Source organism: Melozone crissalis, unplaced genomic scaffold, assembly GCF_028551555.1.
Source record: "Melozone crissalis strain CALT ecotype California unplaced genomic scaffold, PUWL_Pcris_2 ptg000129l_1, whole genome shotgun sequence".
Classification (NCBI taxonomy): Eukaryota; Metazoa; Chordata; class Aves; order Passeriformes; family Passerellidae; genus Melozone; species Melozone crissalis.
Window position 1 is genome coordinate 1,387,357 of NW_026535903.1, and position 16,566 is coordinate 1,403,922.

A 16,566-nucleotide genomic window follows, 5' to 3' on the forward strand; every position below is an offset into this window, starting at 1 on the left:
ATAATCAAGACATGGGAGAAGGGATGGGAAGAAAAAGTAAGGAAAAAAATTGGTTATAATACTTAAGAGGTCAGGCAGTAATTGGTCTCAAACTCCATGTCAGATGTACCATGAACACTTACTGCAGCCAAATTTATAATTAACAGTCTATAAGATGCAAAATTTATTTCCAGAAGCTAGTGCCAGGTTCCTATGCCTTTAAAATGGGACTTCTCTTTAGAAGGCACCTTCCCTGACCAAGCAGTCTCTAACCCACAGGAACACTTCACAAGTGAGCATGCTAAGTATGTAAAGCACAAATGCACATCCCATTTATTTCAAGGTTTCTTGAAGGAGTGTTTGATTCCATATGAAGACATGCATATTAGAGAAGAGACCTGAATTCCCTTCTGTTATCCCACTTATCCTCCTCCCCATGTCTCCTTACCCAGTTAAATGAATCTTGCCAATCTGGGTTAGGAAGAACTCCAAATTATTTTGGTGATCTTTCTTCATCAAAGGCAGAATGGTGCAAGTTGGTTTCAAAGTTCTCTTCAAGATAGCCTGGTCAAGCAGAATCCATAAATCACTGGTGGAAGGCATTACTTACTACTTTGTCTGTGAATTTTTGTCTATCGTGTCCAAACCACTTATGCATCTGTGCCAAGAGCTCAGTGCTAGCTGCTGGCACAAACACCACTTTAACAGGGAAGAGTACCCTTCCAGCAACCCTAGCTGTTGCACATCTAATAAAGCAGAACCTACACAATATTAATGTAATTCTGCCAAAACACTCCCAAGTAGACTGTGAGGTAAAACCACAACCTGCACTTGAAAAACTGCTAAGTCACCGTCTCATGCCTCCCACTTGCACACACTCCCTTGCCAGGAGCAGCACCTTATGGCCTGAAGTATCCTAGAGCATCTTTCAAGCATAAGCTATTAGACCAAAAAACTCAGCCTTGAACACCTGACCCAATTTTTATCTTCTCTTCAATTTGATCCCATGGTCTTTACATGAGAAAATCAGGATACTTTCAAACACAGACAATGAAGTCTTAGTCACTTGCATTAGAGTCCAAAATTGTTCAATGATTTCAACATGAGGCATAAAGTCTCTATCGAAAAAATATATGCCCAATTTAAAAACAGTACTCTTGATTCTCCCTTCAAATCACTTTCAAAGCATAAGATGAACATGACATAGTAAAAATACACTGGGCTGAAACTAAGAAGCACTGTGTAACTGTTAATCTTGATCATGAGTAATTATTATTCTTCCTAAGACTTCTCCTCTTGCGTGCCACTGACCAAATAAAAAAGACCAGTCCTTGAGACTTAAGAGACACAGACAAGACCACACCACTGATCCTGAGGAGCAAGTGTTTCCCAATGCACCTCATGTTCTGCACTCTCTACTATGGAGCTAATTCCACAAGAATCAATTTTGATAGGGTGCGGAGAAAAGAATAATGATCTGATCTCATTAGAGAAAGGAGTTTAAGAAGAAAGTAAGCTTCTGTGGTTTCAGTCTACTTGGTCTAGGAGAAGAGGGGAAAACACCACTGTTATCCACCACCTCTTAAGACAAAACCTCAATCCAAATTCAGAGTACAGATGGTAAAAGATTTTTTTCATAGAGAAGGTCCGTTAATTCTTTGCATGTCTCACTCCACCATAAATTTTGTACACACTCTCCATTAGATCCAAACAATGAAATGCTTTCCTTACTCATTATATGCAGTTCAGAAAGCTGGCTATCAGTTATCTGAAGTGCATAGGAACAAACAGCAGCAGTAATGTGAATTTCTGGGTAAGGAAGTGGTAGTGTGTTAGCGATTTTTAAAAATTTTTTTATTTTTAATATTAACATACAGCACCCCCTAAAAAATCATGAAGAAACAAACAAAAAAACCCCAAAACATTAAAACTGGGAAAAGCTCAGAAGTACTGAAGGAAGCAAGTACTCTCAGAACTAGGGGGGAAAAAAAAAAAGCTGCAGTCTTCCCCAGTTTGAGGGTCATCAGACCTTCAAACTCCTTGTAACAGCATGATGATCAAATAGGATACCTGTAAAAGAGCATGTGGAGCAATCTCCACAACAACGGCATTCTCTGGAACATGCTTCAGACCTTCATGGAACAGCACTGGATTCACGAGGTTGTTCACATGGTACTCTGCAGAGGAATTCCTAGCCAGATCACCTTGCCACTGAGATTCCGGGATAGATGTACTGATCCATCGTGCTGAGCGAGGTTTAGGGTGTGGAATGACCTACAGACAGTCAAGAAAGACGGACAGGAGAAAGAGTTACAAGTCACAGAGAACAACAGGATCAGCAAAAGCAAGCAGCTCCTCCTTTTTGCAGGTTGATTGCTCAGGACATCCTCCTGCTCCAGGCCAAGTGATTTCAAACATCAAATCTCACAGAGGTCTACATGCTCTTCAAGAGATTTTCTCTTCCTTCTGAAAAAAGGAGTCCCCTCAAGCTCAACATAACCTATAGGCAACCCAGGTGTCAGAGCATAAGCCATGCAATATTACCTTTTTCAGAGCATTGAACAGTGCTGGGGCAATAGATGCCATGTAATGGGAGTGAAAGGCGACGCCAGCACTGCGCACCTCCTTTGCAAACACACCCTCTTTCTTCAGTTTGGCTACAAACTCATTCACAGAGTCCTAAGAACAAAAACATAAGTGAACTAAGAGAGAAGCTCACAAAATAATAGGTATTTGTACAAGCCAGTGTAGTCCCTCCATACCCTTTATCAGTTACCATTTAAGGGGAGCCACAGCAGTGATGAAGTTATTGCCCTTCTCAGTCTTATAATTTATCCTCCTCTATGCCCATGGATAGAAGAGATTTTATTACTAGCTTACTGAGGCACCAATATCACTTCCTCCCACAGACTATTTGAGTGTCTAAGTTTATACAATGTATTATGTCCACTCCACCACTTCAATCAGCTCCCCTTTTCAAGCAGCTGCACTCTAAGTAAGCTTCATGCTTTCTTCAAACTTGAACTTTGCAGGTCCTACTCACAATCCCGGTACACACTGTGTCAGTTTCATGCTTACCAGAGGCCCCGAAACAGTGACAGTGTCCTCAGAGTTGTGACAGGCTGGTACCACATTTGGAGGACAGCGTTGTTTACACTCCTCCCATGTCAGACCTGCAGAAGGAAGGCCACAGGAAAAAAAAAAGGTTTCTAGTTATGAACCTCATAAGAGGAGGAAATATTAAGTGCACAGTCACTCTGCTCAATTCAGCACTTTGCAAAATTGGGAAATACTCGCAAGAGACTGATGGGTACCTCCCTCTCCCCTCCAAAGCAATTCTGCAAAAGCTAAGAATATTTACCCTAGAGCTTTACCATGACATTTATCACAGTTAAGATGAACACAAGGCCCAATCTTTGCACCATCCCATTAATGAATGAGGTGGGGGTAACCCCCACACTTTCAAAGAAGCTGCAGAAGTGGTTGTTTAGTCTCATGTTGCCATTAGTTTCTAGGAGCCAAGCCCATGTGTTCTCTCCCCTGCTCTAGCTTGGATTGCTGAGAGACAGAAAATAGCCATAAAAATCAGTAACTCTAGTGGCATGTCAGATTAAATATGAAGCATCTGGTCATAACATTACACAGATACAAGTCACAGGAAGAACTTGAACTCAACATTAGATTATCAAAAACATACTATATGTAGACTTCCAAATTCTATGATAAGAGTGTAATTTATTTAACCTCAAGGGGGGAGAAAGCTTAATTAGGTAGGTAGTCCTCTGGAGCATTACCTAAATTAAGAAATCTGAGATTATTGCAAGTGTTCTAATCCAACAGACAGCATTATACCTGCAACAACTTTTCTCCAAAGTGTTTTCAGGTTTTAATTGACCCTGCATCCAATAAGAAACAGAAGAACAACAGTGCTACCAATAATAATTTTACTTTTAAGCATGTAAGTCACTATAAAGTTGCACTACAAAGCAAAACTGCTGGGTCCAAAATTTTACCTGACAGTAGGCAAAATGATATGACTTACATAGACACAGAGTAAAGCTTGTTCAGGAGAAAGCTTATTCCCAAGTGCTATTAGGCCACAGTAAATTCCACTAGCCAGCTGCCCACTACATCACAGTGGCTTACTGTTTTCACATCTTATTACTCCTGCAGACAATCACAAGTCCCCTTTGGAAAAAAAATTACAAAAAACCCCCAACATACATACACACACACATCTGTGTGTGTATGATACAAATCTATAGAGAGCAAAAAAATTCAATGCTTTACATTTTTACCTTATTTCAAGGTATTATTTATGAAGCCTTTCATTGGTCACTTGGCAATAAATCTCTCCATTTCCACTTAAATTTTGGATGGTTACCAAAATGTTGATGTATTCCAGGACAGAGATCACTACCATTTTATCCACTTAAATACTTAAGAGCCTGTTCTACATCAGAAGAAAACAAAGAGGAGGATACAGTGGCCAAGATTTTACAGACATGATAGTTTCAGAGACCAGTTTTATCCCAATGACATACAATAGAGATCAGATGCACATTCCTGTATCGCTCTTTTGCTAAGGGTGTACCTACCAACAGCAGCCATTCCTCCAGGTGGCAATTTGGCCTCTTTAACGCATCGTCCCCGCCAATAAGCAGCAAGAATGGCTTCTTCATGACTTAAGGAGTTGTCTGCATAGCCGCAAGCTAGTTCTCCCACTGAGTGGCCCACAATCCCATCGGGATGCAGACCTGCAGCCTTCAGCATATCAATCTGAGCAATCTGCAAGCAGAAGTAAAATTAGATTCCATGCCACAGTAAGCAGGTGTCAGGCCTCAAAGGTACACACACGTAGCAAGTACATAATAAACTTTTTGTTTCAGACATTCTTGGCCTCACTGCTTTTGCTTTTCCCCACAACTACAGCTCCATCCTCCTTTCAAAGCAATCCCAAGAATCATCATGCAACTCCAGTATTGTCTGGGCCTCTTCACAATGTAATTTTCCACTGAGAAAGTATTTCCAATGATAAAAGGCTGCCAAGAATGTATCTGTACAAAGTAAGAGGCTAAGACCAGCTTTCCAGATCACTTTAAAAGCTTGGCCTCTAGTTTATTAAGAAACCATGAATACCACATTGACACTCAGAATCATGAAGATGCTTCATTCAGCTTGACTTAGTTCATTTCAGAACAAATTTTAGAAGACATTAAATGGAACCTTGCTCCTTGGCACAAACATTTGCCTAAAACTTAAAGACATTCCTAAAGCTCTTAATGGAAGAAACTGTGTCACATATACACATGGATACACATGCAAATCAGTTCAGACCAGTATCAGTCCAAACATCTTGTAAGAAAAAAGCAGTGAAGCCAAGACTATCTATACCAAAAATTTTGTTATGTACTTCAAAGTGGCAAAGCCTGAAACTGCCAAGGGGACAATGCACTCCCTCCTCTCAGAGAGGTATTTCCAACAGCTGCCACTTGCTGATTACACAAAACAAGCTTCCATAAATTGATATAAAGTGTTACCAGCCAAACAGACACATTAGCAGAAGGTGCTTATGTAGATTGAGTCCACTACCCCCCTCCCCTAGCCCACTGAGTCTTGCCTGAATAGCAGCTAGTCCAACAAATGCATGAACAGTGTCATCAAAAGTGCTCTCATTTGCTTGCAGCAGCAGCTCTGAGACCTTAAGGCCTGTGTTCTTCAAAGCCTGATCTGAACGCAATATAGACTGGCGAAACAGATCCAGCTTCATAAGGCTCAGGCCCATGCCTTTCCACTGTGTTCCCATGCCTGCAGGATAGGCAAAGAGAAAGTGAGCTTTTAGTAATACTCTGAAACAGGAGTAGACACAACACACTTTCCTCTGGCAGTTAAAGAATTCTAAGAGCAAAGCATTGTACATTTCTTACATTCTTTAAACTGGGCACTGGTTGTTATTTGCTGGGTTTCACTATAATCAGAAGACAGTTAAGTTGGAAGGTTTTGATAAAATACAGAAAACACAAGACTCCTAAACATGTCACAGAGTTGCAAAATATTTCCTCATGCTACACTGTAAAATAACATCAGAGCACAGAATACAATTGCTCAAGTCCCAGATCTAAAGAGGAATAGAAAAGCCTGGATTCAATGCTGCACACCTACCTGAGCATATGTACCAGAGTGGTCTACCAGATGCTTGAACTTGCTGAACCTCTTTTATGTCATTTTCAGTGCCAACCAGTGTGTAGCCCCTGAAGGGCATGGAGGACACAGGAACTGCAGAGATGTCGCTGAGCAGGCTTACAAATGGGCTGCATTCTCCATGTTTTCTGCTCTCTTGAATTAGTGTTTCCACAGCTTCCTGGGTTCTGCCAGAAATCTGAACCAGCCTCAGCATGTTACTAGTCTCCAGAGGTTGGCATTTGTTCTTATTTGGCCTCAGAATGACATGAGCATTAGCACCCCCAAAACCAAAAGAGTTGATACCGATAAGGCCACCTTTCACTGGTGTTGGTTTACAAACTACCTCCAGGGAGCCATCTTGTAAGGCAGGAATATCTGGATTTGGGGTATTGAAATGAAGATTTGGAGTCCACAGCCCATGTTCTAGAGAGAGAATGACCTGAAAGAAAAAACAGAATGCTCTGTGCTCCACATTGTCTCATGACACACATTCTTTTGTTACTTTTTTACTACAAATGACCATGTAGCATATTCTGAAACAGTTCTCTATGTTTGGATAAGGGGACATTTCAGAGAATAGCATTATTGACGTTACTGAGGTAGCAACTGCATCACCTAGGCAAATTTTCAGACCATGCAGGAAGTCAGCAGGGAAGTTGAGCGTAATAGCATAAAGTTTAGCTTCCAGTCTCTTTCTAACTGGCAAGCCATGCAGTCTTGCTGGAAAAACAGCCTAGGTACTAAGACTATCACATCATCTTTTTTCCCTTTCAGATCCTATCCCTTTATCACATTCCACTCCATCCCTTCCCAGTCACATGCATTCACAAATCCTCCTCCTTATTGCAACAAAATGCTCCTATTTCTTGCTTTGCTGCAAAAGAATCAAGCTGAAGCACTGGTAAAGAAGTCTGCTTGATGCTTTACACCCATTTTTTGTCTTCTTGATTCAAAAAAGCAGAAACAGCAGACTGGGCAGAACTGGCAGAGCCAAAGGAAAGTACTGAAACAGTGTGAGGACCAAAATATCTGTGCCAAAAAAAGCAAGAGCTCCCTTCTCTCAGTAGCTTCTCTCTACATACAGCTCATGACACCAAGCCCACATTCATCTGCAGAACACGCCCAGTAAATTGCAGGCAACAAGGTCAGCTGCAAACACAGTGTGCTCTGTATGTCTGACAGTTCCTTCATCACCCCAGAATGGTCAGAGAGACATACTGTCTTGGGAACTGCTCTTTCAAGTTGACTATCAGACATAGCAGCTTACCTGGGAGAACAGCCAGTATAAATATACAACTTCAACTCACAGTCAACATGTTTAAAGCTGTAAGGATTTTCATGCATACTGTCCTACACCTACAATACGATGCACTTTGAATGTGCTGCTGGTTTACACTGATATATATTGTACTTTAGGTTTGCCATGGTTTCTACCTAGGCTTGAGAGCACAGTATAGTGAGCATACCACCAGTGCCACCAAAAAGCTTTGTCTTGGTTGCAAGGCAAGTGATTAGACAGGCTGAGTAATTCAAAGATGCAGGTGAGTTTTCCCTTCCTCATCAGAATTTGACTGAAGAGGCCTCAGCAAGCCTTAGTTTCATTCCTACCTGTCCATATAATTAATGGATTATCTGCAAGTCTGAAACCTGATACTTTCAAGATCAAATTTCCTGATACCTCACATAGCAGCATTTTATGGAATTCCAGAAGAAAACACTTATACAAACTGAAGACATACTGAGACAGTTACTGTCTAAGAAACACTGGTTTTGGTGTAGAGGTGGGGGGCAACAGCACCTCAAAGTTATGATCCTGTCCTGACAAATCACAGAACTACACTAAACAAACTGTTACATACAACACAGTATGGATTGAGAAGCTTATTTTATGACTAGGCTATCGTTCTTTCTATGAAGAATGTGTCAGTCAGAGATAAAGGCACTAAAAACCCTAAACTTTTCTCTACAGAGAGATGGACACTGCTATTGCCATGCAGGTGAGGCTACTACACAGTGAGTTGTATTTGGGTCACAAGCAACCACTTCGAAGAGTCTAAAATTCTAGCAGTGGCAGTATATGTGACTTTGGTTTGCAAGGTTCTATAGTAATAGGCTTACAAACAAGTGTGAACATTAGCTAGCTCTCTGCTAAGCAGTTTAGCAGCCAGAGCCAATAGATGACTGTCTGCCTACAGCAGTAGTTAGCAAGCTGGTTGCTAAGACAGACAGACAGACAGTTATTCATGCTGGTAGCCTCATCCCAGAGAACTCACCTGGCTTCCTGCCATCCTAAGAGAGAAGAGGAAGAGATGACACGTCCCTGACAGAAAGCCAGAAGATCAGCTGCTCTTTTGGCACTGAAAGCCCACACTGCCTCTCATCTTTGGTCACTGTCATCTACTCCAAACATCTAAATCTCTCTACATGTATGTGCCTCAAACCCGAACAACTTGCAGCAGAGCTCTGTTGGAAGGTCCAGTGTAAGGACTGACAAAGTAAACAACAAGGATTAACAAAAGGATCCCAAAGCCTTCATTCTGAGCAGAGCTATGCTCCTACAGAATTCAGTAGGAAGCGGCAACTGAAGTGTGTGAACACAGCAGAGGGCCACCTAAGCATTTGGTTTGCAGGACAGCCACATGAGCTTTTAAAAGTATTCATATGTGAGGCAAGTAGTTAATGAGAAACATCTGAGTTCTTATAATTATCAGTGAACACCCTAAATCAATGCAGATTTTCCCTAAACCAAACAAACAAAACCCCATACACTGGTGTTACCCACCATCCCAAATTTTCCTTCTCAAGTCTCCTGTTACCTTAGCTAATGCAGCAAGCCCTGAGGCAGGCTCTGGATGACCCATATTTGACTTGGTTGATCCGATCAACAGTGGCTCCCGCTCACAGTCACAGAAGATACTTGTAATGCTGTTTACTTCCTGTGGATCTCCAACCTAGTATGAAGAGAATCAGAATGGCTATTAGCCAGCACTTCCAAAACACACCCCAAAAGAGAAATCTGAAAGATTATGGTGTTTGGGCAAAGTCCAAAAGTTGTGAAGCAGAATATACTCTACTAATTGGTAGAAGGCAGAAGGATTTTACTTTGGGAAAACAAAGAATAATTTAATGGAAAGTGTGGCAAGAAATGCAAGGGAAGAAAACACTCAGTCCCTAAGAGACCATGCTGACCTTGGTGCCTGTCCCATGAGCTTCAATATACTCCACTTCTTCAGGTTTGACACCACTTTCGCTGTACAAAGATCTGATCAACTTCTCCTGCATCTGTCCAGATGGGAATGTCACACCTAGGATCAAAATTGCCATCAATTCCACTCTCCTATCAGGTACTTCCTGTTCTGATTTTAGCATCCTTTCATTTACTTTAGGCTGCCAGGTCTCTCCCCAAAAGCCAAACTAAAGACCTTTTCACCATGTTCTTAGCACCAAACTCTCGGGCTCTTTGTAAGAAGAGCAGAGGAACCAGGAATTAACCTAAAGCAATGAGTTAGGCTAGGGTGGAAAGATACTGGTTAACAGAATACTAGATTTCTAGGTTAAATAAAACACATGAAGCTTTCTGTCACCACAACTGGAGAGCAGGAGAAGCTCGACAACAGCAGGGTAAGAGCTTTACAGTTATAATACTATACTTACATTGCTACCATCACTGCAGAAGTTACTGCAGAGATGTCTTAAGGAATGCTGAACTAGCAAGAGAACACTGCTGTTATTTCAGCAAAAACCACCGCTTTTCTCCTTTAAGTTTTTTACAAAACAGGGTCCTGAACTTTGCATTATCAAAACCAGAAAATGAAAAAAAATCCCCAAACACAAAAAAAATTTCTAAAACATCTAAAGAACCCTGCAACAGACCACTTTTTATGGCCAAGACTCTAGACTGAACAGTTCTGTAGGTATCTCACTTTTCAGCAGCTCAAGACCTACCTTGCTCCTTAAAGCCATCAGTGTTAACTCCAGCATTTACAACTGTGGCATAGATCCTCTTAGCCATAGATCTCTTGGTCAAAAGAACAACAACAGCAGCTTCAGAGCGACAATATCCATTTCCTGAGAACAGAGAGGGAACAAGTCATGACTTCTGCTTTGCCTTGTAAAATGTTGCCAAACACCATGCAGGAAGATTACTGCTTATAACAGACTGTTTTGAGAATATGACATATCTATTTCTTTTAAAGAAAAATGTCATGACCTAGAAAGATACAGTGCTCATAAATTTCACAACAGAAATTTTCCATCAAGAGACAGCAAATTTTTCTCCAGAGGCAGAGGGATGAACCATATGTATCAGTTTCTTCCTCTCAGTTAATTTTCCAGGTTCAATAGAAGATGCAACATAGATCAGGGTATGGCGCAAACAGTGCACATTGGAACAACTACAAGGTTAGCTCTTTGCTGTATTGAAAGAGTAGCTGGTCACAGACTGTACAGTAAGTTACTCTCATACAACATAAGCTTTTGTACTTATGCCTTACCTGAAGCATCAAAAGCCTTGCAGGCACCATCAGGACTAAGCAGACCCAGTTTCATGAACTGCACAGATGTGTTGGGTTTCAGCAAGAGGTTCACCCCGCCTACTAGGGCTGTACTGCACCGCCCATGACGAATTGCCTTATAAGCGTTTTCCAGAGCAACGAGACTAGAGGAGCAGGCTGTGTCAACAGTGAGGCTTGGTCCTTAAAAAACATAAGGAAAAACAACCTTAATATCCTAAATTCTTCTCCAAAGACGACAGGATGGGATTACAAGAAGCGTATTAAAAACAATGTTAAATAAGAGTTGCTTCAGAACATAGCACATAAACCTGATGCCATGGGAGGCTAGAATCACCATCTCTGCCTACTTAGAAGGTATGGCATGAGAAAAGTGGGAAAAAATTGTGAACAGATTTGCTTTAAGGGCATTTTTAAAAATTCTGTCTCTCCGTCAAAAAGAGAACGCAGCTTTACAGGCAAGTCTCATCTAATTACCCATTCTCGTCAATAAAAATCCCTTGTCCTTCCTGATGCTGCCTTTGCCATTATCTCTGTTCTCTGCTGCAATCCACATCAACTACCATTTCTCCATTCCCTTCAATACCATACATGGACTGAATCATGCCCATGCTGGCAATTGCATCATTTCTGCGGCTCACCTACTTCTTCCACTTTACTTAAAAAAAACCCCCAACTGTTACAGTCAATAGCAGTCTATCTCTGGTCTAGCCGACTTCCACACATCTTGGTACCAAACAGCAGTCCAAAGGCCATAAAGGCTTCCTGACATCACCACCTTTCAAATGAACACCAGCAGCAGCAGCTCAGTTATAAAAAGCCTTACAGGGAGTCCTATCATATAGCCACTACATATTTTTTACTTTTCGTATGTAACTAAGAACAGTTACATGCTATTTTCTCCTTCCAAAAGGGATCTGTGCCATAATATCCATTCCAGTCCTCTACAGCAACTGTGGTACAATCATGTTGAAACTGCAATTGCTGATCAGCATCAACAGGTTTGGGGGGACACTTACCTTTAAAGTCAAAGAAGTAGGAAATCCTGTTGGCAAGCATAGCACGCTGACAGCCAGTCATACTGTATCCCAAAAGCTCTTCTGGATCTTGGCTAAAGGCTTCACCAGCCTCTGACCCACTGCAACCAACCCATACACCTGCATCTGTGCCACGGAGGGTGCCTGGATTAATACCTATGGGGATTGGAAGGTAGATTACAGTAAACAAAATGAAGGGCAAACTGGGGAGAAATCAGGTTCACTTGCATCAGTTCCCCAAAAACTTTTTATTGCCCCTTTCTGGCAGGCCTTGTTCCCTTACCCTTACTAACCTTTTAACAGTTTCCTGCAGCATTGTTCCCTTACCCTTACTAACCTTTTAACAGTTTCAACTGCAGACCTTACAGCATTGTTCCCTTACCCTTACTAACCTTTTAACAGTTTCAACTGCAGACCTTACATGTCTTACTTCAGAGTCCATCAGAAGTTTGGTATTGGCTTTCCGCCAGAACATACTTTGCCCTGACAAAGCTTTTCAGCCTAGCTGGGCATTGCTAGAGTCTTGTGCAAAAAAGTGCATGGACTACGAAAAGTACAAATGCTGACAGGAGAAGCTAACTGTTGATTTCCAGTAGAGAGAAAAGGAGCAGACTGAATGGGAGAAAAATCACAGCACATGAAATGTCATGTGAGCACATCAGTATCTATCTCCAGCTGAGATCTGGAGTACAAGACAGACATGAGAATTCTTAAGTATAAAACCAGCCAACAACCAGAACAAGAAACAACTTTGCTCTAAAAAAAACACATAGCAAGGTCTACTGTCAGAAACCTCTGCTGTTTCTTCTCTGTGCTTAAGGCGTTCTGGAGACAAATATTCAATCTCCAGATGGGGGCTTACAAGCAGAGAAGCAAAAATTCATTTCAGTAAGTCACAGAATGTTAAGTGTTGGAAGGAACCTTAAAAGATCATCTTATCCCAACCCCCACTGCCACAGGCAGGGACATCTTACACTATACCACACTGCTCAAGACCCTACCCAACCTGGCCTTGAACACTGCCAGGATTGGGGAACCCACAGCCTCCCTGAACAACGTCTTCCAATACCTCACCACCCTAACAGTAAAGAATTTTTTCCTCATATCTAACCTAAATTCACCCTCTTTCAATTTGTAACTAGTCAGTACTAGTGAGGTGGTTCCAACTTTTTCCCTATCTGCTTATGTTCTGACAAGAAACTAATTAACATGAAGAATAAACTTCTTGGCTCGGTGGATAAGTAACTCAAAATCTCAAAACACTGGCAGTGATAGAAGAGAGAGACTCCTATTTCTGAAAGCACACTTCCTAGGAAAGCCTTCTTTAGGAACAGAACAAATTCTACAGGCTTTCCAAGAATCTGGCCATTAGACAGGAATACATCAGGCCATCTGTCATTCTTTTAGACCATGCATGAGAATTCTAATCAAGTCATCCTTGTTTTCCTTTTACAAAGGAATTATTACGGAATGTTAGGGTAGAGGAAAACAGAAAAGCTCTAGAACCATTGACTGTTGAAGTGATTCTGTCACACTGGTTTGTGGTTGTACCATATGATACAGGTACAGATTTGCTAGCAGTCTGCACTGATTTCTTTGTTTGCGTTCCAGAGACAACAGCTTTGTTGTAACCCTTATACTGGGATCTAGTAGCCTCATAGCATGTCTTGGATCTCCTCTCTAATGTGATGGCTTTCCCTTGTCAGAGTTCTCATCACACAAGTGCATGTCTACACCTGTTACAGAGAGACAATACAGCTTAATTCTCCCTCTTCAGTCATTCAGCCACTTACCTCCATCCAAAATAGCTTCATAAGAAACTTCCAACAACAAGCGAAGTTGAGGATCCATTGTGTTAGCTTGTTTGGGGTGAACCCCAAAAAAAGAGGCATCAAATTTGCTTAGGTCCTTGAGCTTTCCATTTCTCTTGGGCAGTCCATAAATTCCTGGGAAGAAAAATTTGACAGAGTCCCAAAATCCATAAACGGTGAAGCGGCTACAAGCTGAGAGACAGTACAGAATGACCAGAATGACCACAGCTGATTTTCAATTACACATGAAACCTTACTCCCATGCGCAGTACTCAGAGGGTTGCATGAGTATCTACTGACCTACCTCATCTGGGAATGAGAATGCTGCATTAGCAAAAACAATTGTAATTTTTAGAATTCCCCTGGATATAGCAGCAAAGGACACCTATCCAGTTTAACCATTTTTACTTTGGCAAGTTGTACCAAGCACATATAGTCTAAACAGTGGTTCCAGTCAGTCACCAATTAAACGAAAAAGAAAAGCTGCTTTTGACTTCTGCAAATCATTTCAAAAAAGTATTCTGCTACTGAATTTCTCGATGATTTACCAGAAGTTAATTCAAGTCTGGAAGGATTTCAATCTCATAAATTCTCTTTTCATAGGATAATTCCTCTAAAACACTCAGAACTCAGGGCTCCAAAAGGAGGGACAATAAGCACTCACCTGGTTTCCACCTCCGATCATCCTCTGTGACCATATCAACTCCATTAAGCAGGTTTTCCCAAAACTCCTGCAAGTTGTCAGATTCTGGCAGCCTTCCTGCAATGCCTGCAATCACCACGTCCTCCATCTCTTAACTTCTCCCTGTTGCTGAGATCCACAAAGCAATAAGGCTAGTAAGATTTCACACAGAGGAAAGTATATGTGTCTTGTCTTCCTGACATGTTGTGACAAACAAGCATATTTGCAGGAACACCCACACAGGAACAACCCACAGAGTCTCTACTATTAAAATAAAAAGACATCCCAACTAATCAAATGGACCATAAGACCTGTGGGGTTGATAAGGATGAAAAAAAAAACGATCCTGAAGGAGCATCAGGCTCAGAGAACCACCAGTTTCTGTATGACAATCAGAAAATGAGTAAGTCTACCTCTACTAAATGTGGAGCCTCTATGAAGTCAGCAGAGAAGAAAGATTAACATGCTGGAGCACAGGTGGGTGGAGAAATTATGAAATACATATAGTAAAATACATAATTACAAGGCAAACCTAACAGGTAGCAAAACAAGTTCTACAATCATTCCGAAGTTAAATGCTAACTTAAGAATCAATAATCAAAAGATTTGTTGGATGTGAAAAAAAACCCAACCCCAAGCAAACAAAACTACAAGACTGCACAAAACCACCCCCCCCCAGGTAAGTAACACAACCCTAACCCCCCCCCATTAACTCTGAGCAAACAAAAACCTGACTAAAAACCCCAAACCAAACCTACCAAACAACAAAAAACCAAACAACCCCCCTATAAACACACAGAGGAGAAAACTCACACAAAACAAAAGATTACAGTACAATTCAGGATAATTTTAAATGTTAAAACCAAAGAATTAAGTGTTACATCTAAAGTGTTTCCTAACTGGACCCTGCACTGCCACATGTTTAAAGAACTGTGAATGTGGTACTGACTGTATGATAGAGAGTGGTGCTTTAAGATATGCTTTGGCAGAACAGATCTGGAATACATACAGGATGAAAACCATCAGCTGTTGTCCCAAGAAATTTGTATTCAACACCCCAATCTCAAATACCACAGGAGAGCATCATGTTGCATAACATAGCATGGCAGGGCACCTGTATCAGACCACAGCACCAAATGATAGCTCGTATAATACACTCCTTTATCTTCTACTACAGTAAAAAAAATATTAACAACTAAGTAGAGAGGAGGCAAGTTAACTTGATGTTGAAGTTAAATTCAAATTATAATTTTAGATCCTAAGTAGACAAGTTTAAGGAGTAGTGGAAATACCCATATATATGATGGGAGCTTTTTTAAATATGAAAATAAATAAAAGTTGCAGCTGCAGGAACCAAAGGGAAAGTAAACATTCACAGTACTTCCTTAAATAATTCTTCTGGTAAGCAGAGGCAAACTATTCTTTAATGCATGGGATTTTAAACAAGTAAAAAACACAAAGGAAACTAGGTATTCAAACAACTGCAAGTCTGCCTTAAAAACTTTGAAGGAAAAGGTTTGTTATGAAAGACCTGAAGTTTGGCTTCCATCAGGTATTATGCTACATAGTGGCATGCAGGCCCATTGCTTAAGTGCTGCTGGTGCTTGATCATCTTCTCCAAAATACAGCACTAATGGAGTCTCTCTGATGAGTGCTTAGTGGCTGGTTTTCCAACTCAGGACGTTTCATTTGGGCATAGTTTTGCAGCCTCTTTTGGGACTTCCTGATGCCTTTGAGCAAGAAACAGGCCACTCTTCCATCCACGGACTACACTGCTCAGGCACAATGACACTTTCCCAGAGCTGCACGAGGTTGCTGGGCTGTGCAGAAGGAAAGCAGAGCCTCTGTACAGCTGAGGTGTAGCTCTGCCAGAATGTAACACCACAGAGGCTGCCCGATTTCTTTCACCCTTCTTTCCTTCAGCAGTAATCCTGATTTACATCTGTGGAGTAACTGTGGAATTATGCAATACCTAACACCGAAGCAGAAGAGATGATTACTTCACCCAGTCCATTCCTTCTGGGAGCAGAAACAAGTGCTCCCACAAGGACATCTTGGATTTCTAGGTCTTGTGTCAAACACCCAAGCAACAGAAGGTCTATTCAACTCTTGTTCGTTTAAAAAAAAACCACAAAAACATTAAGGGCCAAATCGAGCAAAGCCCTTACTGAGAAACTAGTCCCCAAAACTTAAGTCGGTAGTAATAGGCCCAGTCCACTCAGAGCTGAAGAGCTTTCCCACCCACACAAAACTAGCAAGTCAGTTTTATTACTGGCTTCATCACTGTACCTGTGAAAACCAACCAAGAGCCACAAGTCTACTACACTTTCAGCATTTCTGTGCTGGGGCAGGGAAAGAGAGAT

The 16,566-nt window shown here is 41.3% G+C and overlaps 1 protein-coding gene across 1 annotated transcript in view; it reads right to left on the reverse strand.

The window, feature by feature from the left end:
• The window catches only part of FASN (fatty acid synthase), a 42,817-nt gene that overhangs the window by 22,513 nt on the left and 3,738 nt on the right, over positions 1-16,566 (reverse strand). The window contains exons 2-15 of the mRNA XM_054293044.1: positions 14,186-14,332; positions 13,504-13,656; positions 11,693-11,866; positions 10,656-10,856; positions 10,108-10,230; positions 9,352-9,467; positions 8,979-9,113; positions 6,142-6,601; positions 5,600-5,787; positions 4,578-4,767; positions 3,058-3,152; positions 2,524-2,658; positions 2,050-2,253; positions 428-543 (exon numbers count right to left, since the gene is read on the reverse strand). Coding sequence (XP_054149019.1) covers positions 428-543; positions 2,050-2,253; positions 2,524-2,658; positions 3,058-3,152; positions 4,578-4,767; positions 5,600-5,787; positions 6,142-6,601; positions 8,979-9,113; positions 9,352-9,467; positions 10,108-10,230; positions 10,656-10,856; positions 11,693-11,866; positions 13,504-13,656; positions 14,186-14,312 — 2,417 coding nt within the window. The 5' untranslated portion in view covers positions 14,313-14,332. The remainder of the gene's footprint in view (positions 1-427; positions 544-2,049; positions 2,254-2,523; positions 2,659-3,057; positions 3,153-4,577; positions 4,768-5,599; positions 5,788-6,141; positions 6,602-8,978; positions 9,114-9,351; positions 9,468-10,107; positions 10,231-10,655; positions 10,857-11,692; positions 11,867-13,503; positions 13,657-14,185; positions 14,333-16,566) is intronic.